At 42.3% G+C, this 24583-nt stretch overlaps 1 protein-coding gene across 1 annotated transcript in view; it reads right to left on the reverse strand.

Annotated features, from left to right (window-relative positions):
• yes1 (YES proto-oncogene 1, Src family tyrosine kinase) overlaps nucleotides 1-24583 on the reverse strand; it is a 91876-nt gene continuing 67293 nt past the window's right edge. The window contains exons 9-12 of the mRNA XM_061978773.1: nucleotides 20775-20851; nucleotides 15627-15780; nucleotides 15416-15547; nucleotides 1-1687 (exon numbers count right to left, since the gene is read on the reverse strand). Coding sequence (XP_061834757.1) covers nucleotides 1479-1687; nucleotides 15416-15547; nucleotides 15627-15780; nucleotides 20775-20851 — 572 coding nt within the window. The 3' untranslated portion in view covers nucleotides 1-1478. The remainder of the gene's footprint in view (nucleotides 1688-15415; nucleotides 15548-15626; nucleotides 15781-20774; nucleotides 20852-24583) is intronic.

Below are 24583 nucleotides of genomic sequence, written 5' to 3' on the forward strand. Positions count from 1 at the left end.
CGCGGCTCTCGCTGCCGGCGACGGCCGGGTATGGGTCCGACGCTCCAGCGCCATCCATTTTCAGGGCTAGTTGATTCGGCAGGTGGGTTGTTACACACTCCTTAGCGGGTTCCGACTTCCATGGCCACCGTCCTGCTGTCTATATCAACCAACACCTTTTCTGGGGTCTGATGAGCGTCGGCATCGGGCGCCTTAACCCGGCGTTCGGTTCATCCCGCAGCGCCAGTTCTGCTCATCACTCTCTGCTCACCAGGGTGAGCCCCACCCCTTTCGTGAGCGCACTGCGCGCGGAGTGACCCCTGTTACGCGCCCCCGGCAACGGGGGTGGCGGGCAGGTAAGCTGCGCGGGCGAAGCGCGCGGAGTGACCCCTGTTACGAGCCCCCCGGCCACGGGGGTGGCGGGCAGGTAAGCTGCTTACCTGCTGCGCGTGACGCCGGCCGCGGCGAAGGCGGACGAGGCGGGGTGTCGGTGCGGTGGGCGCGGTGGTGACCCTGGACGTGCGTCGGGCCCTTCTCGCGGATCGCCTCAGCTACGGCTCCCGGTGGGGCCCTCTCGGGGGAAGGGACCCCGGCGAGGCGTCCCTTCTCTGCTCCGTAAAAGTGTCCATCTCTTTTTTTCTTTTCTTCTTCTGTTGTGGCATATGCTGCAGGTGCCTGCTCGTTTTTCGTATGTGGGTAACAACATTTAACTATGTATATATATTTCCGAATTGGTTTAACTGCCACCCGCCTGAATCTATTTAAAATCAAATTTTTTTTTTTATTTCAACCGCCCGACCCGACCCGCGGATAAAATCTAATTTTTTTTAATTTCAACCGCCCGACCCGACGATAAAATCTAATTTTTTTAAATTTCAACCGCCCGACCCGACCCGTGGATAAAATCTAATTTTTTTTTATTTCAACCGCCCGACCCGACCCGCGGATAAAATCTAATTTTTTTTAATTTCAACCGCCCGACCCGACCCGCGGATAAAATCTAATTTTTTTTAATTTCAACCGCCCGACCCGACGATAAAATCAAATTTTTTTAAATTTCAACCGCCCGACCCGACCCGCGGATAAAATCTAATTTTTTTTTATTTCAACCGCCCGACCCGACCCGCGGATAAAATCTAATTTTTTTTAATTTCAACCGCCCGACCCGACCCGCGGATAAAATCTAATTTTTTTTTATTTCAACCGCCCGATCCGCGGATTCAGCGGTTGTGTCCGCAAACCGCGCATCTCTAGTACATATAAAAGATCTTTCGACTCAAATGGCGGAGAATTATTTTTTTTGCAGAAAACAGGGAAAAAAAGGTAAGAGAAAAAAAAAAAAAAAAAGAGTTGATTCATTATAAAAACAGTAGAAAATCAATTTGAAATGAGGAGGACTAACTAGTCTGGTATTGATCACAGTGTTGTGGCCATTTCTTCCGCCTCTTGCACTTTGCTCCAGCTCGTTCACTCGCGTCACCGAGTCCAGGACCGTGGGACTACAGGTTGTCTCCCGGCTGGTACTGGGGCTCGGTGGCCGTGAAGTAGTCCTCCAGGAAGGACTGGATGTACTCGAAGGTGGGCCTCTCGTCCGGCTCCTTCTTCCAGCAGTGATGCATCATCTCGTGGAGCGAGTCGGGGCAGCCCTGAGGGCACGGCATGCGGTAGCCTCGCTCCACCTGCTCCAGCACCTCCCGGTTCACCATGCCTGGGACCACCAAAAAAAAATCATTGTTTCACGTTAGATGTCACAAGACACTGTGGCATTATTCTCTATCACGCTAAATACTCCATTCTTAATCTACAAACCCCGTTTCCATATGAGTTGGGAAATGGTGTTAGATGTAAATATAAACAGAATACAATGATTTGCAAGTTGAGGAATGCTCATCAAAGACTTGTTTGGAACATACCACAGGTGTGCAGGCTAATTGGGAACAGGTGGGTGCCATGATTGGGTATAAAAGCAGCTTCCATGAAATGCTCAGTCATTCACAAACAAGGACGGGGCGAGGGTCACCACTTTGTCAACAAATGCTTGAGCAAATTGTTCAAGAACAACATTTCTCAATGAGCTATTGCAAGGAATTTAGGGATTTCACCGTCTACGCTCCGTAATATCATCCAAAGGTTCAGAGAATCTGGAGAAATCACTGCACGTAAGCAGCAAGGCTGAAAACCAACATTGAATGCCCGTGACCTTTGATCCCTCAGGTGGTACTGCATCAAAAAAATGACATCACTGTGTAAAGGATATCACCACATAGGCTCAGGAACACTTCAGAAAACCACTGTTAGTAACTACAATTGGTCGCTACATCTGTAAGTGCAAGTTAAAGCTCTACTATGCAAAGCGAAAGCCATATCAACAACATCCAGAAAGGGAAAAGCCAACTTCCTTTCACACAAAGAAAACCCCCAATCTCCCCCTCGCACCACTGATAAGAAACCAGTGGGGGAGGTCTTCACAATCCAACGTAAGACACAAAACAGACCTCTGAACACAAGATCCATCCATCCATCTTCTTCCGCTTATCCGAGGTCGGGTCGCGGGGGCAGCAGCCTAAGCAGGGAAGCCCAGACTTCCCTCTCCCCAGCCACTTCGTTCAGCTCCTCCCGGGGGATCCCGAGGCGTTCCCAGGCCAGCCGGGAGACATAGTCTTCCCAACGTGTCCTGGGTCTTCCTCGTGGTCTCCTACCGGTCGGACATGCCCTAAACACCTCCTTAGGGAGGCGCTCGGGTGGCATCCTGACCAGATGCCCGAACCACCTCATCTGGCTCCTGTCGATGTGGAGGAGCAGCGGCTTTACTTTGAGCTCCCCCCGGATGACAAAGCTTCTCACCCTATCTCTAAGGGAGAGCCCCGCCACCCGGCGGAGGAAACTCATTTCGGCCGCTTGTACCCGTGATCTTGTCCTTTCGGTCATAACCCAAAGCTCATGACCATAGGTGAGGATGGGAACGTAGATCGACCGGTAAATTGAGAGCTTTGCCTTCCGGCTCAGCTCCTTCTTCACCACAACGGATCGATACAGCGTCCTCATTACTGAATATGCCGCACCGATCCGCCTGTCGATCTCACCATCCACTCTTTCCTCACTCGTGAACAAGACTCCGAGGTACTTGAACTCCTCCACTTGGGGCAAGATCTCCTCCCCAACCCGGAGATGGCACTCCACCCTTTTCCGAACACAAGAGAAACTAGTAAAATATAAAAAGGAAAAGTACTATCTACTCTAAACATGGCTTTGTAAAACATACAAACCCCGTTTCCATATGAGTTGGGAAATTGTGTTAGATGTAAATATAAACGGAATGCAATGATTTGCAAATCCTTTTCAACCCATATTCAGTTGAATATGCTACAAAGACAACATATTTGATGTTCAAACTGATAAACATTTTTTTTTGTGCAAATAATCATTAACTTTAGAAATTGATGCCAGCAACACGTGACAAAGAAGTCGGGAAAGGTGGCAATAAATATTGATAAAGTTGAGGAATGCTCATCAAACACTTATTTGGAACATCCCACAGGTGTGCAGGCTAATTGAGAACAGGTTGGTGCCATGATTGGGTATAAAAACAGCTTCCCAAAAAATGCTCAGTCTTTCACAAGAAAGGATGGGGCGAGGTACACCCCTTTGTCCACAACTGCGTGAGCAAATAGTCAAACAGTTTAAGAACAACGTTTCTCAAAGTGCAATTGCAAGAAATTTCGGGATTTCAACATCTACGGTCCATAATATCATCAAAAGGTTCAGAGAATCTGCTGGAGAAATCACTCCACGTAAGCGGCATGGCCGGAAACCAACATTGAATGACCGTGACCTTCCATCCCTCAGACGGCACTGTATCAAAAACCGACATCAATCTCTAAAGGATATCACCACATGGGCTCAGGAACGCTTCAGAAAACCACTGTCACTAAACACAGTTGGTCGCTACATCTGTAAGTGCAAGTTAAAGCTCTACTATGCAAAGCGAAAGCCATTTATCAACAACACCCAGAAACGCCGCCGGCTTCTGTGGGCCCGAGATCATCTAAGATGGACTCATGCAAAGTGAAAAAGTGTTCTGTGGTCTGACGAGTCCACGTTGTTTTTGGAAATATTCGACATTGTGTCATCCGGACCAAAGGGGAAGCGAACCATCCATACTGTTATTGACGCAAAGTTGAAAAGCCAGCATCTGTGATGGTATGGGGGTGCATTAGTGCCCAAGGCATGGGTAACTTACACATCTGTGAAGGCACCATTAATGCTAAAAGGTACATACAGGTTTTGGAACAACATATGCTGCCATCTAAGCGCCGTCTTTTTCATGAACGCCCCTGCTTATTTCAGCAAGACAATGCCAAGCCACATTCAGCACGTGTTACAACAGCGTGGCTTCGTAATAAAAGAGTGCGGGTACTTTCCTGGCCCCGCCTGCAGTCCAGACCTGTCCCCCATCGAAAATGTGTGGCCCATTATGAAGCGTAAAATACGACAGCGGAGACCCCCGGACTGTTGAACGACTGAAGCTTTACATAAAACAAGAATGGGAAAGAATTCCACTTTCAAAGCTTCAACAATTAGTTTCCTCAGTTCCCAATCGTTTATTGAGTGTTGTTAAAAGAAAAGGTGATGTAACACAGTGGTGAACATGCCCTTTCCCAACTACTTTGGCACGTGTTGCAGCCATAAAATTCTAAGGTGACTCAGTGACCCTGATTGGGTAGTTTAGCATGTTTTATTCAAATGAGTGCTTTTTTTTTCCATTTTTAGAAGTTAATTAGACATTTAAGTCAAGCTGTTTGAAGTGATTAAGTCTGACGGATAATAACGTAAGATGACTTTGCCACAGATGCAGTATTTTGTGGTGGAAAAATAGAAATATATAAATACAAAAACCCATATGCAGCATCAAAGAGTCCCCCTTTGGTTTAATGTGGGTTTTTTTTTTTTTTTTTTACAGCCGTTTAATGTGCAGCTGTCCTTTATGGTCAGAGTGCTGCACAAATATGTCCACATACTTCCAAGTATGCGGCTAAAGTAGCATTAAATTAGAGTCGTGCAAAATTGCAAAGGCTTGCCATGAAATGTTTACATTTGAAAACTTTTCCCCCTTTCATCCATCCATCCATCCATCTTCTTCCGCTTATCCGAGGTCCGGTCGCGGGGGCAGCAGCCTAAGCAGGGAAGCCCAGACTTCCCTCTCCCCAGCCACTTCATCCAGCTCCTCCCGGGGGACCCCGAGGCGTTCCCAGGCCAGCCGGGAGACATAGTCTTCCCAACGTGTCCTGGGTCTTCCCCGCGGCCTCCTACCGGTCGGACGTGCCCTAAACACCTCCCTAGGGAGGCGTTCGGGTGGCATCCTGACCAGATGCCCGAACCACCTCATCTGGCTCCTCTCCATGTGGAGGAGCAGCGGCTTTACTTTGAGCTCCCCCCGGATGACAGAGCTTCTCACCCTATCTCTAAGGGAGAGCCCCGCCACCCGGCGGAGGAAACTCATTTCGGCCGCTTGTACCCGTGATCTTGTCCTTTCGGTCATAACCCAAAGCTCATGACCATAGGTGAGGATGGGAACATAGATCGACCGGTAAATTGAGAGCTTTGCCTTCCGGCTCAGCTCCTTCTTCACCACAACGGATCGATACAGCGTCCGCATTACTGAAGACGCCGCACCGATCCGCCTGTCGATCTCACGATCCACTCTTCCCTCACTCGTGAACAAGACTCCGAGGTACTTGAACTCCTCCACTTGGGGCAAGATCTCCTCCCCAACCCGGAGATGGCACTCCACCCTTTTCCGGGCGAGAACCATGGACTCGGACTTGGAGGTGCTGATTCTCATCCCAGTCGCTTCACACTCAGCTGCGAACCGATCCAGTGAGAGCTGAAGATCCTGGCCAGATGAAGCCATCAGGACCACATCATCTGCAAAAAGCAGAGACCTAATCCTGCAGCCACCAAACCAGATCCCCTCAACGCCTTGACTGCGCCTAGAAATTCTGTCCATAAAAGTTATGAACAGAATGGGTGACAAAGGGCAGCCTTGGCGGAGTCCAACCCTCACTGGAAACGTGTCCGACTTACTACCGGCCATGCGGACCAAGCTCTGGCACTGATCATACAGGGAGCGGACTGCCACAATCAGACAGTCCGATACCCCGTACTCTCTGAGCACTCCCCACAGGACTTCCCGAGGGACACGGTCGAATGCCTTCTCCAAGTCCACAAAACACATGTAGACTGGTTGGGCAAACTCCCATGCACCCTCAAGGACCCTGCCGAGAGTATAGAGCTGGTCCACAGTTCCACGACCAGGACGAAAACCACACTGTTCCTCCTGAATCCGAGGTTCGACTATCCGGCGTAGCCTCCTCTCCAGTACACCTGAATAGACCTTACCGGGAAGGCTGAGGAGTGTGATCCCACGATAGTTAGAACACACCCTCCGGTTCCCCTTCTTAAAGAGGTGGTGGTTCCTTTCATACATGTTTTGTATAAAAGATATTGAAGCCAATAGAGTGTAGGTTGCTAAGTTATCAACAGAAAATCCACATATTAACTTCATGTTAGGTTACAAAACAAATTGTAGGGTAATATCTAATAATACCTCTTATTAATGGGCTGTAGCTCAATTTCAGGGCCACGGTTTTGGTTCTGTTTTGGCATGTTTTTGGGATATAAAGAGAACAATGTTTTTCCTCTTTCGTTATTTTGCTTGTCATCACAAAGTGCATTCTGTAAACAAAGTATCAGTGGTGTGCTGCATACTATCAGAGTTTTCTTTCAAGTTAACAGTTACTAAACAACACTTCCAAACTGTGTTTTATATCATTTGATTACTTTGATATAAGGCTGAAACGACGCGTCGACGTAGTCGACGTCATCGGTTACGTAAATACGTCGACGCCGTTTTTGTGCGTCGGCGCGTCGCATATTTACGTCACACTACTTTACTGTCATGGCGGAGCGCAAAGCAGACGATGCGAGCGAGGGGAAAAAAGAACGCCAAAAGTCGTCAAAAGTGTGGGAGTATTTCAATAAACGGCCTAATAATGTTGTTGTATGCACACTGTGTCGAGCGGAAATGGCCTATCATAGCAGCACTACGGCTATGAACGAACATTTGAAAAGAAAACCCCCGACAGCGTTCTTGCCATCACCATCAACAAGTCAATCGTCCGCGTGCGTATACGTTGTCATTATTACACAAAAACATGAATGTGTCATTTGTATCTGCGTTGTAAATTCATAAACTAAAGCACCGTTTCGCTCTGAGAGGCGCGTTTGGCGTGCCTGTTCAGTGTTTACAAAGACGCGCTCCTCTTTAACGCTGTGGAGAGGCGGCGGCGGCGAGCGAGCGGCGAGGCGGGGCGCGCCGGGAGCGAAGCCGCAATCGTGCCCAGGTGCGCGATCCGCGCAGTTGGAAGAGAAAAGACTTTGTGTAAAATTAAAAGATTGTAAACCTGACAAAGCCGTCTGGCGTTCAGTCTGTCGGTCCTGAAAGAACCCCACGGCACAAGACGTGTCACAAACGCTAACGTTAATTAGTTGTGCAAATACCTTTTACAACATTAACAGTTACATATACTATGTACAAACCAACAATTAACTTTCACTTTAATCATACTATCATTGTTGTGTTATTAAGCAAAATAAGCAATACTTTTACTTTTGTTGAAATGTTTACACTGTACACTTTTTTGTATTGGATGTTTAGCTTTATTTTTTCCCATTTTAGCAAATAAGCAATACTTTTACTTTTGTTGAAATGTTTACACTTGTTACAGAATACTTCCGTTTTCCCCTTTTTTGTATTGGATGTTTATCTTTATTTTTGCACATTTTAAAGCAAAATAAGCAATACTTTTACTTTTGAAATGCTTATACTATTCCAGAATATTAAGATTTGCACTGGATGTTTACTTTTATATTTGCACATTAAAAAGCAAATAAGCTGCTTTTAATTTTGTTAAATGTTAAAAGTTTTAAATGTTTACATTGTTACAGAATATTTTGTCATGTTGTTGTCAATGTTGACTGAGTGGCCATACTTTTTTTTTTTGTAAATAAAAGCCATGCCTTTTGAAAAAACTGGCCTACATTTATTTTTTCCTCTTCATTTTAAATTAAAAAAAAAATCGGTAAAAGGAAAAATAATCTATAGATTAATCGAAAAAAAATAATCTATAGATTAACCGATTAATCGAAAAAATAATCTATAGATTAATCGATAGAAAAATAATCGTTAGCTGCAGCCCTACTTTGATACATTAGTGCTTCTCACCAGTGAGAGTAAAATACTGTAGCTTGTATTTAATGAAAAAAAAAACATTTAAGTGCAGTTTGAATTGGAGGTGCTGTAAAATGATGTGTGCCATCACAGAAAACAGGTTGTATGATCATTTCAGGAATAAAAAGTGTTATCCACAACTTAAAAAAGGTTCAAACACAAAGTGTCAGCAGTTTTTTTTTAGTGCATGTTATATCTGAGGAGTTGGATCAGAGTAGGGATGTCCCGATCCGATATTTGGATCGGATCGGCTGCCGATATTTGCCAAAAATTGCGTATCGGCAAGGCATGGGAAAATGCCGATCCAGATCCAGTTTAAAAAAAAACTCCGGTCCGTGTTTTCCAACGCACCGATTTAAATAATACATTCCACTTTTCTGCTGCTCCGTAATTTCCGTTCCGCATTTTCCAGCACACCTTCAACACATCCACAGGTCTGTGGATTCTCACGCAGTTGCTTTTAGCTGCTGGCATTACACGACAGGCTCTTCTCACTCTTTACTGTGTCTCCCTCTCACAGACAGCAAGCGCACCTTCTTACGCACGTCACATACTGTCACGTCATACGTCACATACGTATACGTCCTCCCCGAGCAGAGAGGTAGCAGCATGGCTAACGTTAGCTGTGATGCTAGCGCAGCCGTGCGAGCAACGCTCCCTCTAAGGTGCTCGCCTGTGCAATTGCGCACTGTTTAAGCGTCCTCAAATCTATGCCACGCACAAAATCAAATAAAAAAATAAGCGCATAACAATTTTCGACACACGGACACGACAGAGACAACAGTTTTCGTCATCATTGTTCAAATATTGTGACGTCTGTCGAGACGCTTATCTCCATTCGGTGCCACACGCCCACACCATCAAAATGCCGAGGCAAAAAAATTCCAGATCAACACCGTATGAAAAAATTAGTGATTTTTTTAGTTGTGATTTCCTTCTCTGCATGAAAGTTTAAAAGTAGCATATATTAATGCAGTATGAAGAAGAATGTTTTAATGTAGACATGCAAGCCTTGAAAGAAAATGTTGAAAATCAAGACTACATTTCCTGCAAATGGGTGCATTTCTACCCTATATTTTAACTTTAGATTTATTCTCATATCAAACTCTTTTGGCTGTCTTTTTGACACTTACATCAGGCGCCCCCCTCCACACCCTGGATTATAAATAATGTAAATAACTCAATGTGATTATCTTGTGTGATGACTGTATTATGATGATAGTATATATCTGATAGTATATATCTGTATCATGAATCAATTTAAGTGGACCCCGACTTAAACAAGTTGAAAAACTTATTGGGGTGTTACCATTTAGTGGTCAATTGTACGGAATATGTACTTCACTGTGCAACCTACTAATAAAAGTCTCAATCAAAACACATAGAATCATCATACTGCTGTGATTATATGCATCAAGTGTTCATTCAAGGCTAAGGCAAAACATCGAGATATATATTGTGTATCGCAATATGGCCTTAAAATATCGCAATATTAAAAAAAGGCCATATCGCCCAGCCCTAGTTCAATGATGCCATTTCTGTTTGTCATGTATAATTTTGTCTATTTTGTGTTTATCCTTGAATAAACAGGTCAGTTTCTTGTTACCAACCATTGTGTATTATTCAAACTCCCCTAATTCAGCTGGCTAGTTGTTATCAAGAGTACTAAAACCCTTTTCAACATGATTCTGACAACTAAGTAGGCTAAATAACTTTAAACTTTAATACATGCTCGGATAGGCCAGTATCGGTCAGTATCGGTATCGGATCGGAAATGCAAAAACAATATCGGTATCGGATCGGAAGTGCAAAAACCTGGATCGGGACATCCCTAGATCAGAGTAAACATAAACAAAAGGTGTGATGCAAAAATATTTATAGTTAAAATAAAAATGTTATTCCAATTAACTTAGCATGCAAGTTTGTTCTCCCAGTCTGCACTGCAAAAAGTCAGTGTTCAAAAACAAGAAAAAGAAAAAAAAAAAATTGGGGGTATTTTATTTTAACTAAGCAAAATTATATTATATTATTACATTCGGCTTGTCAAGACTTTCCAAAACAAGTAAAATTAGCTAACTTCAATGAACCCCAAAATAGCTTAAAATAAGTATATTCTCACTAATAACAAGTGCACTTTTATTGGTAGAAAAAAAGAGACCTTTTTGCTCAATATGTTGAAAAATATTCTTAAATTAAGCAAATGCTAGTGCCATTATCTTGACATAATGATATGCGCTCGGCATCATGATTTTTTTTTTTTTCATGCTTGAAGTAAGAAATGATGACTTTAAAAAAGTAGTTTTATACTTGTGAGTGTTGATGACACAGCTTTGCAACAGTTGATATTCTAGTTTCAAGCATGTTTTACTCAATATAGGTCATCGAATCTCAGCAACAAGCTGTAATATCTTACTGAGATCATTTAGGAGCAAAACACTTAAAACAAGTAAAACACTCTAACATAAAATCTGCTTAGTGAGAACAATTATCATATCAGACAGAAAATAAGCAAATATTACCCTTATTTGACATATTTCATCTTACTTAGATTTCACTTTTTGCAGCGTGGACCAATAAATCAGTCACAAACATACTGTAACCACGGGATGGTCTCCTGCTGGCCCCACTATGGACTGGACTCTCACTATTATGTTAGATCCACTATGGACTGGACTCTCTCACTATTATGTTAGATCCACTATGGACTGGACTCTCACTATTATGTTAGATCCACTATGGACTGGACTCTCACACTATTATGTTAGATCCACTATGGACTGGACTCTCACACTATTATGTTAGATCCACTATGGACTGGACTCTCACACTATTATGTTAGATCCACTATGGACAGGACTCTCTCACTATTATGTCAGATCCACTATGGACTGGACTCTCACACTATTATGTTAGATCCACTATGGACTGGACTCTCTCACTATTATGTTAGATCCACTATGGACTGGACTCACACTATTATGTTAGATCCACTATGGACTGGACTCACACTATTATGTTAGATCCACTATGAACTGGACTCTCACACTATTATGTTAGATCCACTATGGACAGGACTCTCTCACTATTATGTTAGATCCACTATGGACTGGACTCTCACACTATTATGTTAGATCCACTATGGACTGGACTCTCACACTATTATGTTAGATCCACTATGGACAGGACTCTCTCACTATTATGTTAGATCCACTATGGACTGGACTCTCACACTATTATGTTAGATCCACTATGGACTGGACTCTCTCACTATTATGTTAGATCCACTATGGACTGGACTCACACTATTATGTTAGATCCACTATGGACTGGACTCACACTTTTGTGTTAGATACACTCTGGACTGGACTCTCACACTAACCCAGAATAGGTTGATGAAAACCGTACTAATTACGGGAAAACCGGAGTAGTTGGCAGGTATGGTTTTAGTACTCTTGATAACAACTAGCCAGCTGAATTAGGGGAGTTTGAATAATACACAATGGTTGGTAACAAGAAACTGACCTGTTTATTCAAGGATAAACACAAAATAGACAAAATTATACATGACAAACAGAAATGGCATCATTGAACTAGGGCTGGGCGATATGGCCTTTTTTTAATATTGCGATATTTTAAGGCCATATTGCGATACACGATATATATCTCGATATTTTGCCTTAGCCTTGAATGAACACTTGATGCATATAATCACAGCAGTATGATGATTCTATGTGTTTTGATTGATTGATTGAGACTTTTATTAGTAGGTTGCACAGTGAAGTACATATTCCGTACAATTGACCACTAAATGGTAACACCCCAGTAAGTTTTTACACTTGTTTAAGTCGGGGTCCACTTAAATTGATTCATGATACAGATATATACTATCAGATATATACTATCATCATAATACAGTCATCACACAAGATAATCACATTGAATTATTTACATTATTTATAATCCAGGGTGTGGAGGGGGGCGCCGGATGTAAGTGTCAAAAAGACAGCCAAAAGAGTTTGATATGAGAATAAATCTAAAGTTAAAATATAGGGTAGAAATGCACCCATTTGCAGGAAATGTAGTCTTGATTTTTAAAATGTTCTTTCAAGGCTTGCATGTCTACATTAAAACATTCTTCTTCATACTGCATTAATATATGCTACTTTTAAACTTTCATGCAGAGAAGGAAATCACAACTAAAAAAATCACTAATTTTTTCATACGGTGTTGATGTGGAAATTTTTGCCTCTGCATTTTGATGGTGTGGGCGTGTGGCACCGAATGGAGATAAGCGTCTCGACAGACGTCACAATATTTGAACAATGATGACGAAAACTGTTTTCTCTGTCGTGTCCGTGTGTCGAAAATTGTTATGCGCTTATTTTTTTTATTTGATTTTGTGCGTGGCATAGATTTGCCGTGCGCAATTGCACAAGCGCACACCTTAGAGGGAGCGTTGCTAGCACGGCTGCGCTAGCATCACAGCTAACGTTAGCCATGCTGCTACCTCTCTGCTCGGGGAGGACGTATACGTATGTGACGTATGACGTGACAGTATGTGACGTATGACGTGACAGTATGTGACGTGTGTAAGAAGGTGCGCTTGCTGTCTGTGAGAGGGAGACACAGGAAAGAGTGAGAAGAGCCTGTCGTGTAATGCCAGCAGCTAAAAGCAACTGCGTGAGAATCCACAGACCTGTGGATGTGTTGAAGGTGTGCTGGAAAATGCGGAATGGAAATAAGGGAGCAGCAGAAAAGTGGAATGTATTATTTAAATCGGTGCGTTGGAAAATACGGAACGGAGTTTTTTTAAAAACTGAATCTGGATCGGCATTTTCCCATGCCTTGTTGATACGCATTTTTTGACAAATATCGGCGGCCGATCCGATCCAAATATCGGATCGGGACATCCCTAATACCGGCCCCACACACATTTTTTTCCTCTATATTTGGCCCCCCGAGGCAAAATAATTGCCCAGGTCTGTTGTAAACTGTAAGGATAAAATCACAAATCCGGCCATCCATCCATTTTTTTACCGCTTCTAATAACCTAATAGTTAATTTGGTTTATATTTATAATTTATTTGATGTTAATTTAGGGGGGCAGAATTCACTTTTTTTTTTCAATGTTAGCGTTAATTTAAAATTCAAACAAAATATGTGTTTAATAGGATATATTTTCCACTAATTGACTGGACTCTCTCACTATTATGTTAGATCCACTATGGACTGGACTCTCACTATTATGTTAGATCCACTATGGACTCACACTTTTATGTTAGATCCACTATGGACTCTCACTATTATGTTAGATCCACTATGGACTCACACTATTATGTTAGATCCACTATGGACTCTCTCTATTATGTTAGATCCACTATGGACTGGACTCTCACACTATTATGTTAGATCCACTATGGACTGGACTCTCACTATTATGTTAGATCCACTATGGACTGGACTCTCACACTATTATGTTAGATCCACTATGGACTGGACTCTCACACTATTATGTTAGATCCACTATGGACTGGACTCTCACACTATTATGCTAGATCCACTAAGGACTGGACTCTCACTATTATGTTTGATCCACTATGGACTAGACTCTCACACTATTATGTTAGATCCACTATGGACTGGACTCTCACACTATTATGTTAGATCCACTATGGACTAGACTCTCACACTATTATGTTAGATCCACTATGGACGGGACTCTCACTATTATGTTAGATCCACTATGGACTGGACTCTCACTATTATGTTAGATCCACTATGGACTGGACTCTCACAATATTATGTTAGATCCACTATGGACTGGACTCTCACTATTATGTTAGATCCACTATGGACTGGACTCTCACACTATTATGTTAGATCCACTATGGACTGGACTCTCACACTATTATGTTAGATCCACTATGGACTGGACTCTCACACTATTATGTTAGATCCACTATGGACTGGACTCTCACAATATTATGTTAGATCCACTATGGACTGGACTCTAACAATATTATGTTAGATCCACTATGAACTGGACTCTCACACTATTATGTTAGATCCACTATGGACTGGACTCTCACAATATTATGTTAGATCCACTATGGACTGGACTCTCACAATATTATGTTAGATCCACTATGGACTGGACTCTCACTATTATGTTAGATCCACTATGGACTGGACTCTCACTATTATGTTAGATCGACTATGGACTGGACTCTCACACTATTATGCTAGATCCACTAAGAACTGGACTCTCACTATTATGTTTGATCCACTATGGACTAGACTCTCACACTATTATGTTAGATCCACTATGGACTGGACTCTCACAATATTATGTTAGATCCACTATGGACTGGACTCTAACAATATTATGTTAGATCCACTATGAACTGGACTCTCACAATATTATGTTAGATCCACTAAGGACTGGACTCTCACTATTATGTTAGATCCACTATAGACTGGACTCTCACACTATTATGTTAGATCCACTATGGACTGGACTTTCACACTATAATGTTAGATCCACTATGGACGGGACTCACAATATTATGTTAGATCCACTATGGACTGGACTCTCACAATATTATGTTAGATCCACTATGGACTGGACTCTCACTATTATGTTAGATCCACTATGGACTGGACTCTCACAATAATATGTTAGATCCACTATGGACTGGACTCTCACAATATTATGTTAGATCCACTATGGACTGGACTCTCACTATTATGTTAGATCCACTATGGACTGGACTCTCACACTATTATGTTAGATCCACTATGGACTGGACTCTCACACTATTATGTTAGATCCACTATGGACTGGACTCTCACACTATTATGTTAGATCCACTATGGACTGGACTCTCACATTATTATGTTAGATCCACTATGGACTGGACTCTCACTATTATGTTAGATCCACTATGGACTGGACTCTCACTATTATGTTAGATCCACTATGGACTAGACTCTCACACTATTATGTTAGATCCACTATGGACTGGACTCTCACACGATTATGTTAGATCCACTATGGACTGGACTCTCACAATATTATAAATGAATAATACATATCAGTAATAGAGAAAGTTGCATAGCATACATAAGTAAATAATAAAGTCTTACCTGGGTAGGGCACTCTGCCTTTGGTGACCAGTTCAGTCAGTAGTATACCAAACGACCACACGTCCGATTTGATAGTAAAGCGTCCATAAAGAGCTGCTTCCGGCGCTGTCCACTTAATGGGGAACTTGGCCCCTGAGCAACAAAGAAGACACATTTCCTTACACATCACCTCGTCACACGGCTTTAATGACCATCTCAAAACAACACGCACCTTGTCTGGCGGTGTACTCGTTGTCCTCGATGAGCCGCGCCAGGCCAAAGTCGGCAATTTTACACACCAGGTTGTCCGCGACCAGAATGTTGGCGGCTCTCAGGTCCCTGTGGATGTAGTTCATCCTCTCGATGAAGGCCATGCCGTCCGCGATCTGCGGTGGGATTGTAGAGAAGACAGGCAGGGACGTTGGCGGTGAACGAGGGTGGTCAAAAAAACAGGCAGCGCGAACGAAAATGAAACTAAAAGAAAGAGTTACAAATAGGAAGAACTGTGTTTTCATTAGTGATAAAAACCTACTCAGTGTTCTAGTGGTTAGAGTGTCCGCCCTGAGATGGGTAGGTCGTGAGTTCAAACCCCGGCCGAGTCATACCAAAGACTATAAAAATGGGAGCCATTACCTCCCTGCTTGGCACTTAGCATCAAGGCTTGGAATTGGGGGTTAAATCACCAAAAATGATTCCCGGGCGCGGCCACCGCTGCTACCCACTGCTCCCCTCACCTCCCAGGGGGTGATCAAGGGTGATGAGTCAAATGCAGAGGATAATTCCGCCACACCTAGTGTGTGTGTGACAATCATTGGTACTTTCACTTTCATTAATCCACAATACAAAATGTGATTAATCAGATTTAAAAGGATAATTATTTGACAGCCCTAATATACAGGTAAAAGCCAGTAAATTAGAATATTTTGAAAAACTTGATTTATTTCAGTAATTGCATTCAAAAGGTGTAACTTGTACATTATATTTATTCATTGCACACAGACTGATGCATTCAAATGTTTATTTCATTTAATTTTGATGATTTGAAGTGGCAACAAATGAAAATCCAAAATTCCGTGTGTCACAAAATTAGAATATTACTTAAGGCTAATACAAAAAAGGGATTTTTAGAAATGTTGGCCAACTGAAAAGTATGAAAATGAAAAATATGAGCATGTACAATACTCAATACTTGGTTGGAGCTCCTTTTGCCTCAATTACTGCGTTAATGCGGCGTGGCATGGAGTCGATGAGTTTCTGGCACTGCTCAGGTGTTATGAGAGCCCAGGTTGCTCTGATAGTGGCCTTCAACTCTTCTGCGTTTTTGGGTCTGGCATTCTGCATCTTCCTTTTCACAATACCCCACAGATTTTCTATGGGGCTAAGGTCAGGGGAGTTGGCGGGCCAATTTAGAACAGAAATACCATAGTCCGTAAACCAGGCACGGGTAGATTTTGCGCTGTGTGCAGGCGCCAAGTCCTGTTGGGACTTGAAATCTCCATCTCCATAGAGCAGGTCAGCAGCAGGAAGCATGAAGTGCTCTAAAACTTGCTGGTAGACGGCTGCGTTGACCCTGGATCTCAGGAAACAGAGTGGACCGACACCAGCAGATGACATGGCACTCCAAACCATCACTGATGGTGGAAACTTTACACTAGACTTCAGGCAACGTGGATCCTGTGCCTCTCCTGTCTTCCTCCAGACTCTGGGACCTCGATTTCCAAAGGAAATGCAAAATTTGCTTTCGTCAGAAAACATGACTTTGGACCACTCAGCAGCAGTCCAGCTCTTTTTTTCCTTAGCCCAGGTGAGACGCTTTTCGCGCTGTTTCTTGGTCAACAGTGGCTTGACACGAGGTATGCGGCAGTTGAAACCCATGTCTTTCAAGCGTCTCTTGGTGGTGGATCTTGAAGCGCTGACTCCAGCAGCTGTCCACTCCTTCTGAATCTCCCCCACATTTTTGAATGGGTTTTTTTTTTCACAATCTTGACCAGGGCGCGGTGATCCCTATCGCTTGTACACTTTTTCTGACCACAGTTTTTCCTTCCCTTTGCCTCTCCATTAATGTGTTTGGACACAGAGCTCTGAGAACAGCCAGCCTCTTCAGCAATAACCTTTTGTGTCTTTCCCTCCTTGTGCAATGTGTCGATGGTTGCCTTTTGGACAGCTGTCAAATCTGAAGTCTTCCCCATGTTTGTGTAGGCTTCAGAACTGGACTGAGAGACCATTTAAAGCCCTTTGCAGGTGTTTTGAGTTAATCAGCTGATTAGTTTGTGGCACCAGGTGTCTTCAAAATTTAACCCTTACACAATATTCTAATTTTGTGACACGCGGAATTTTGGATTTTCATTTGTTGCCACTTCAAATCATCAAAATTAAATGAAATAAACATTTGAATGCATCAGTCTGTGTGCAATGAATAAATATAATGTACAAGTTACACCTTTTGAATGCAATTACTGAAATATATCAAGTTTTTCAAAATATTCTAATTTACTGGCTTTTACCTGTATTTCCGAATTGGTTCAACTGCAACCCGCCCGCATCTATTTAAAATCTATTTTTACCCGCCCGACCCGCGGATAATCCGCGGACTCCGCGGTTGTGTCCGCAAACCGCGCATCTTTAGTACATACAATTAACCAATTATGGCGTACCGTTACATTACCCCTAATAAGAGTCCTTATCAGGCTTATTCCTTTCCACAATCTGAAATATATTAGTGACGCCTGCCAACAACCTCTCGGGCGTCTCAGAGGTTTGTCGTCTCGCCGTTTCCCCACGTCTAATTTTCAATTTTCACCGGGCCAAGCTGAGGAGTGTCGCCGTGCAAAGTGAGAGCGTATCAGAGCAGGCGACGGAGGCGTGGGGATTAAGTGGCCTCTGTTGAGAGAGGCTCTTAGGCGCCGCGGGCAGCTAAGTGTTAGAGAGCGACGGGAAGCACACAGAGGAAAAAGGAAGCGAGACATGTCCTCTTGGTTATTAAATAAATATGACAGCCCAGATAGATAACAGTCTAGTAGTGCTTGCGTCAACCTGAGTCACACACACACACATTTCACACACATTAGGGATGTCCCGATCCGATATTTGGATCGGATCGGCTGCCGATATTTGCCAAAAATTGCGTATCGGCAAGGCATGGGAAAATGCCGATCCAGATCCAGTTTAAAAAAAACAACTCCGGTCCGTGTTTTCCAACGCACTTATTTAAATAATACATTCCACTTTTCTGCTGCTCCCTAATTTCCGTTCCGCATTTTCCAGCACACCTCCACAGGTTTGTGGAATCTCACGCAGTTGCTTTTAGCTGCTGGCATTACACGACAGGCTCTTCTCACTCTTTCCTGTGTCTCCCTCTCACAGACAGCAGCGCACCTTCTGTTACGATCCGCTGCCCCGGATCATAGTTTGTTTATGTTTGAGTCACATGTTTTCAGCACCTTGATTTTGTTTGTGTTCAGTTGCCATGTCAACTGATTACATTCACCTGCCTCTGGTTAGTGTTCGGGACGCGCACCTGTTGCCCGGGCACTAATCAGAGGGCTATTTAGTCTTTGCCCTGGCCTCACTCGGTCTGGCTTCCCAGTTTGTTCTTACACAACTGATGACGACAACTTTGATTCCCGCTAGCTTTTCACGCTATGCCATTTTGCCTGCTAGCTCCCACGCTAGTCCTTTTGTTTTTGCCTTTTGCTATTTGCACGTCTTTTGTTTGTTCATCGAATGATTTATATTGTAAATAAATCATTTTCCTACCCGCAAGCTGTGTCCGAAGCCGTCTGCATCCTTGGGAGAACCACACCCGCATCACTATGCGACCACGTCGTTACAGTAGGAAGCCAGACCGAGTGAGGCCAGGGCAAAGACTAAATAGCCCTCTGATTAGTGCCCGGGCAACAGGTGCGCGTCCCGAACACTAACCAGAGGCAGGTGAATGTAATCAGTTGACATGGCAACTGAACACAAACAAAATCAAGGTGCTGAAAACATGTGACTCAAACATAAACAAACTATGATCCGGGCAGCGGATCGTAACACCTTCTTACACACGTCACATACTGTCACGTCATACGTCACATACGTACGCGTCCTCTCCCAGCAGAGAGCGAGGTAGCGGCATGGCTAACGTTAGCTGTGATGCTAGCGCAGCCGCTAAGGTGCGCGCCTGCTCAAGCGTCCTCTGCGCACGGCAAATCTATGCCACGCAACAAAATTAAATAAAAAAAATAAGCGCATAACAATTTTCGACACACGGACACGACAGAGACAACAGTTTTCGTCATCATTGTTCAAATATTGTGACGTCTGTCGAGACGCTTATCTCCATTCGGTGCCACACGCCCACACCATCAAAATGCCGAGGCAAAAATTTCCACATCAACACCGTATGAAAAAATTAGTGATTTTTTTTAGTTGTGATTTCCTTCTCTGCATGAAAGTTTAAAAGTAGCATATATTAATGCAGTATGAAGAAGAATGTTTTAATGTAGACATGCAAGCCTTGAAAGAAAATTTTGAAAATCAAGACTACATTTCCTGCAAATGGGTGCATTTCTACCCTATATTTTAACTTTAGATTTATTCTCATATCAAACTCTTTTGGCTGTCTTTTTGACACTTACATCCGGCGCCCCCCTCCACACCCTGGATTATAAATAATGTAAATAATTCAATGTGATTATCTTGTGTGATGACTGTATTATGATGATAGTATATATCTGATAGTATATATCTGTATCATGAATCAATTTAAGTGGACCCCGACTTAAACAAGTTGAAAAACGTATTGGGGTGTTACCATTTAGTGGTCAATTGTACGGAATATGTACTTCACTGTGCAACCTACTAATAAAAGTCTCAATCAATCAATCAATCAAAACACATAGAATCATCATACTGCTGTGATTATATGCATCAAGTGTTCATTCAAGGCTAAGGCAAAAATATCGAGATATATATCGTGTATCGCAATATGGCCTTAAAATATCGCAATATTAAAAAAAGGCCATATCGCCCCAGCCCTCGTTCAATGATGCCATTTCTGTTTGTCATGTATAATTTTGTCTATTTTGTGTTTATCCTTGAATAAACAGGTCAGTTTCTTGTTACCAACCATTGTGTATTATTCAAACTCCCCTAATTCAGCTGGCTAGTTGTTATCAAGAGTACTAAAACCCTTTTCAACATGATTCTGACAACTAAGTAGGCTAAATAACGTTAAACTTTAATACATGCTCGGATAGGCCAGTATCGGTCAGTATCGGTATCAGATCGTAAATGCAAAAACAATATCGGTATCGGATCGGAAGTGCAAAAACCTGGATCGGGACATCCCTAACACACATATATATTCACACAAGGCTTATGTCGCTATTCAGACCTGTGCAGCCATGTCCACCAGCTGGGGCAGCTTCAGATATTTGCCATCTCCCTCCTTCAAGAAGTCCAGTAGACTGCCTGGAACAAAATAGGCAAAGTTGGAGGTCAAATGAAGCAAAATGTCACTGTCCGTAAGCAATAATAATAATAATAATAATAATAGATTTTATTTGTAAAAAGCACTTTACATTGAGCAAACAACCTCAAAGTTATTAAAAATAATAATAAAAAGATCATACAAATAAATACAAATAAAAACTAGAACTAGCACGCATATATCTAAAAAAAGGCTTTTTTAAAAAGAAGGGTTTTTAAGCCTTTTTTATATATATATATAACAATCTACAAGGTTAATGTAGGTTGCTTCTCTTTCTCCCCCTCCATTTTTCTGCATTCTTTCGTATCTCAAGTTATCATTACGTATATGTATTGTTGCATTTAAACAACTGTATTGTTGATAATAAAGGTAAATTATTGGTATTGTTCATTATCAATAGCACTATTTCTATTGGTATTTGTATTGCTCCATTTGTAGTGTAATAATGCTCATTGTCATTTCTGTATTATTTTTTATTTTTTGCTAACTGCTTATTTGCTATTACTTTTACCATCATATTTGTACATGTCATATTTGCTGATGTTGCTCTATTGTTGTTGTTGTTTGCTGTTGTTGTTTTTGTCTCTCTGTCTAATCCCCCTCTTGTCCCCACAATTTCCCCCTCTGTCTTCTTTTTTTTTCTCTTTCTATCCCCTCCTGCTCCGGCCCGGCTGCACTAAATGATAATATAAATACATTTAATAAAGTCAAATACAAATAAGGCAACAAGAGAAGTATCCTACACTTCTCTTTTGTAAAGTAAATCTGAACAGCCGACATGGGCATCTACATCAACTATATGATTTGCCTGAGAAGCTGGACAGGACACAAAAAAAAAAAAGAAAAGAAAAAAAAAAAAAGCCTTTTTTAAAAGCATCCACAGTCTGTGGTGCCCTCAGGTGGTCAGGGAGAGCGTTCCACAGACTGGGAGCGGCGGAGCAGAAAGCCGGGCACAGTATTTGGCGTTGGCAAAAATCTTCATGGCTACTGAGTGCACTTTTTAATAGGGTTGTCACGATACTAGAATGTCATTCGTCGATACCTATGAATTTCCTATGTACCGGTACTGCTTACCGTATTTTCCGCACTATTAACCGCACCTAAAAACCACAAATTTACTCAAAAGCTGACAGTGCGGCTTTTAACCCGGTGCGCTTTATATATGGATTATATTAAAATTCATTTTCATAAAGTTTCGGTCTCGCAACTACGGTAAACAGCCGCCATCTTTTTTCCCCGTAGAAGACGAAGTGCTTCTTCTTCTACGCAAGCAACCGCCAAGGTAAGCACCCGCCCCCATAGAACAGGAAGCGCTTCTTCTTCTACTGTAAGCAACCACCCGCCCGCGTAGAAGAAGAAAAAGCGCGCGGATATTACGTTTCATTTCCTTTGTGTGTTTACATCTGTAAAGACCACAAAATGGCTCCTACTAAGCGACAGGTTTCCGGTTCATGAAAAGACGCAATCTCTCCATCCGCACACGGACTACTATTTCACAGCAACTGCCTAAAGACTTTCAAGAAAAGCTGGCTACTTTCCGTGCATATTGTAAAAACAAGATAGCTGAAAAAAAGATCCGGCCAGAGAACATTATCAACATGGACGAGGTTCCACTGACTTTTGATATTCCTGTGAACCGCACTGTGGATACAACGGGAGCACGTACGGTGAATATTCGCACCACAGGGAATGAGAAGTCATCCTTCACTGTGGTTCTAGCTTGCCATGCTAATGGCCAGAAACTTCCACCCATGGTGATATTCAAAAGGAAGACCTTGCCAAAAGAGACCTTTCCAGCCGGCGTCATCATAAAAGCTAACTCGAAGGGATGGATGAAGAAAAGATGAGCGAGTGGTTAAGGGAAGTTTACGCGAAGAGGCCGGGTGGCTTTTTTCACGCAGCTCCGTCCATGTTGATATACGACTCCATGCGCGCCCACATCACGCTGGTTTTTAATATATTATTAAAGTTTGACTGACCTATCTGACTGTTTTTTGACATTCCTTTAGCGCAGTTAGATGCGGCTTACAACACGGGGCGGCTTATAGGTGGACAAAGTTTTGAAATATGCCGTTCATTGAAGGCGCGGCTTATAACCCAGGGCGGCTTATGGTGCGGAAAATACGGTACTGCTTATTCAAAACGGAACTCATGTTGAACTCACTGTGCTTCAACATTTTTTTTTGCACCGAATTTAACTATTATCAGCTGCCAAGAATGAACTATACATTCAAAAAAAGAACAGCAGTGTTCTGTCACCTCCAAGTACACAACACAAACAATACTGTGCTTATAAATCTGCTCATAAACTACAACAATAGTCAACTATTTTATATTCTATAAAAGGACAGCAGTGGCGTGGAGCCTTCAGGTGTATAAAACAAACATTGTTAATAATATTCTTTTAATAAGGTGGTAGTGTGACATCATCATGTCATTTGTAACGAAATAGGCTAATAAAAATGACTAAAACAAGGCGAATCTTTGTGTTTTTTATTCATTATAAATAATTAACATGTTCTTACTACATTATGCGCTTTGGCTCTATATTTACATTTTTGCTGAGTTTTTTTTCTCCATAATGTGCCTTAAAAAAAGATCAGCGTTTAGCTAATAGACCCGAGACAACATTTCACCTTCCTGGTGAAATAAGTACAGCAGTGGTGTTCAAAGTGTTGCCAAATGACCTTCGCATTAGATCAAACCTGGACAAATCAAGGCCCGGGGGCCACATGTGGCCCGTTAAGCTTTTCAATCTGGCCCGCCGGACATTCTCAAATAATTGTTTTCAATCCAATCCAATCCACTTTATTTATATAGCACATTTAAACAACAAAAATGTTTCCAAAGTGCTGCACAACAACATTAAAAACAATATTCAAATATTATCCTTGGCTCCACCAATGACTGAATAAAAACAAAAAATAAATAAATATAAAACTAATATGAAAAAAATATAGTCCAGTCCATAGTGGATCTAACATAATAGTGAGAGTCCAGTCCATAGTGGATCTAACATAATAGTGAGAGTCCAGTCCATAGTGGATCTAACATAATAGTGAGAGTCCAGTCCATAGTGGATCTAACATAATAGTGAGAGTCCAGTCCATAGTGGATCTAACATAATAGTGAGAGTCCAGTCCATAGTGGATCTAACATAATAGTGTGCGAGTCCAGTCCATAGTGGATCTAACATAATAGTGAGAGTCCAGTTCATAGTGGATCTAACATAATAGTGTGAGAGTCCAGTCTATAGTGGATCTAACATAATAGTGAGAGTCCAGTCCATAGTGGATCTAACATAATAGTGTGAGAGTCCAGTCCATAGTGGATCTAACATAATAGTGTGTGAGTCCAGTCCACAGTGGATCTAACATAATAGTGTGAGAGTCCAGTTCATAGTGGATCTATCATAATAGTGTGAGAGTCCAGTCCATAGTGGATCTAACATAATAGTGTGAGAGTCCAGTCCATAGTGGATCTAACATAATAGTGAGAGTCCAGTCCATAGTGGATCTAAAATAAGAGTGTGAGAGTCCAGTCCATAGTGGATCTAACATAATAGTGTGAGAGTCCAGTCCATAGTGGATCTAACATAATAGTGAGAGAGTCCAGTCCATAGTGGATCTAACATAATAGTGTGAGAGTCCAGTCCATAGTGGATCTAACATAATAGTGAGCGTCTAGTCCATAGTGGATCTAACATAATAATG

This window comes from Nerophis lumbriciformis, linkage group LG19 (assembly GCF_033978685.3).
Source record: "Nerophis lumbriciformis linkage group LG19, RoL_Nlum_v2.1, whole genome shotgun sequence".
In the NCBI taxonomy this organism is placed as follows: Eukaryota; Metazoa; Chordata; class Actinopteri; order Syngnathiformes; family Syngnathidae; genus Nerophis; species Nerophis lumbriciformis.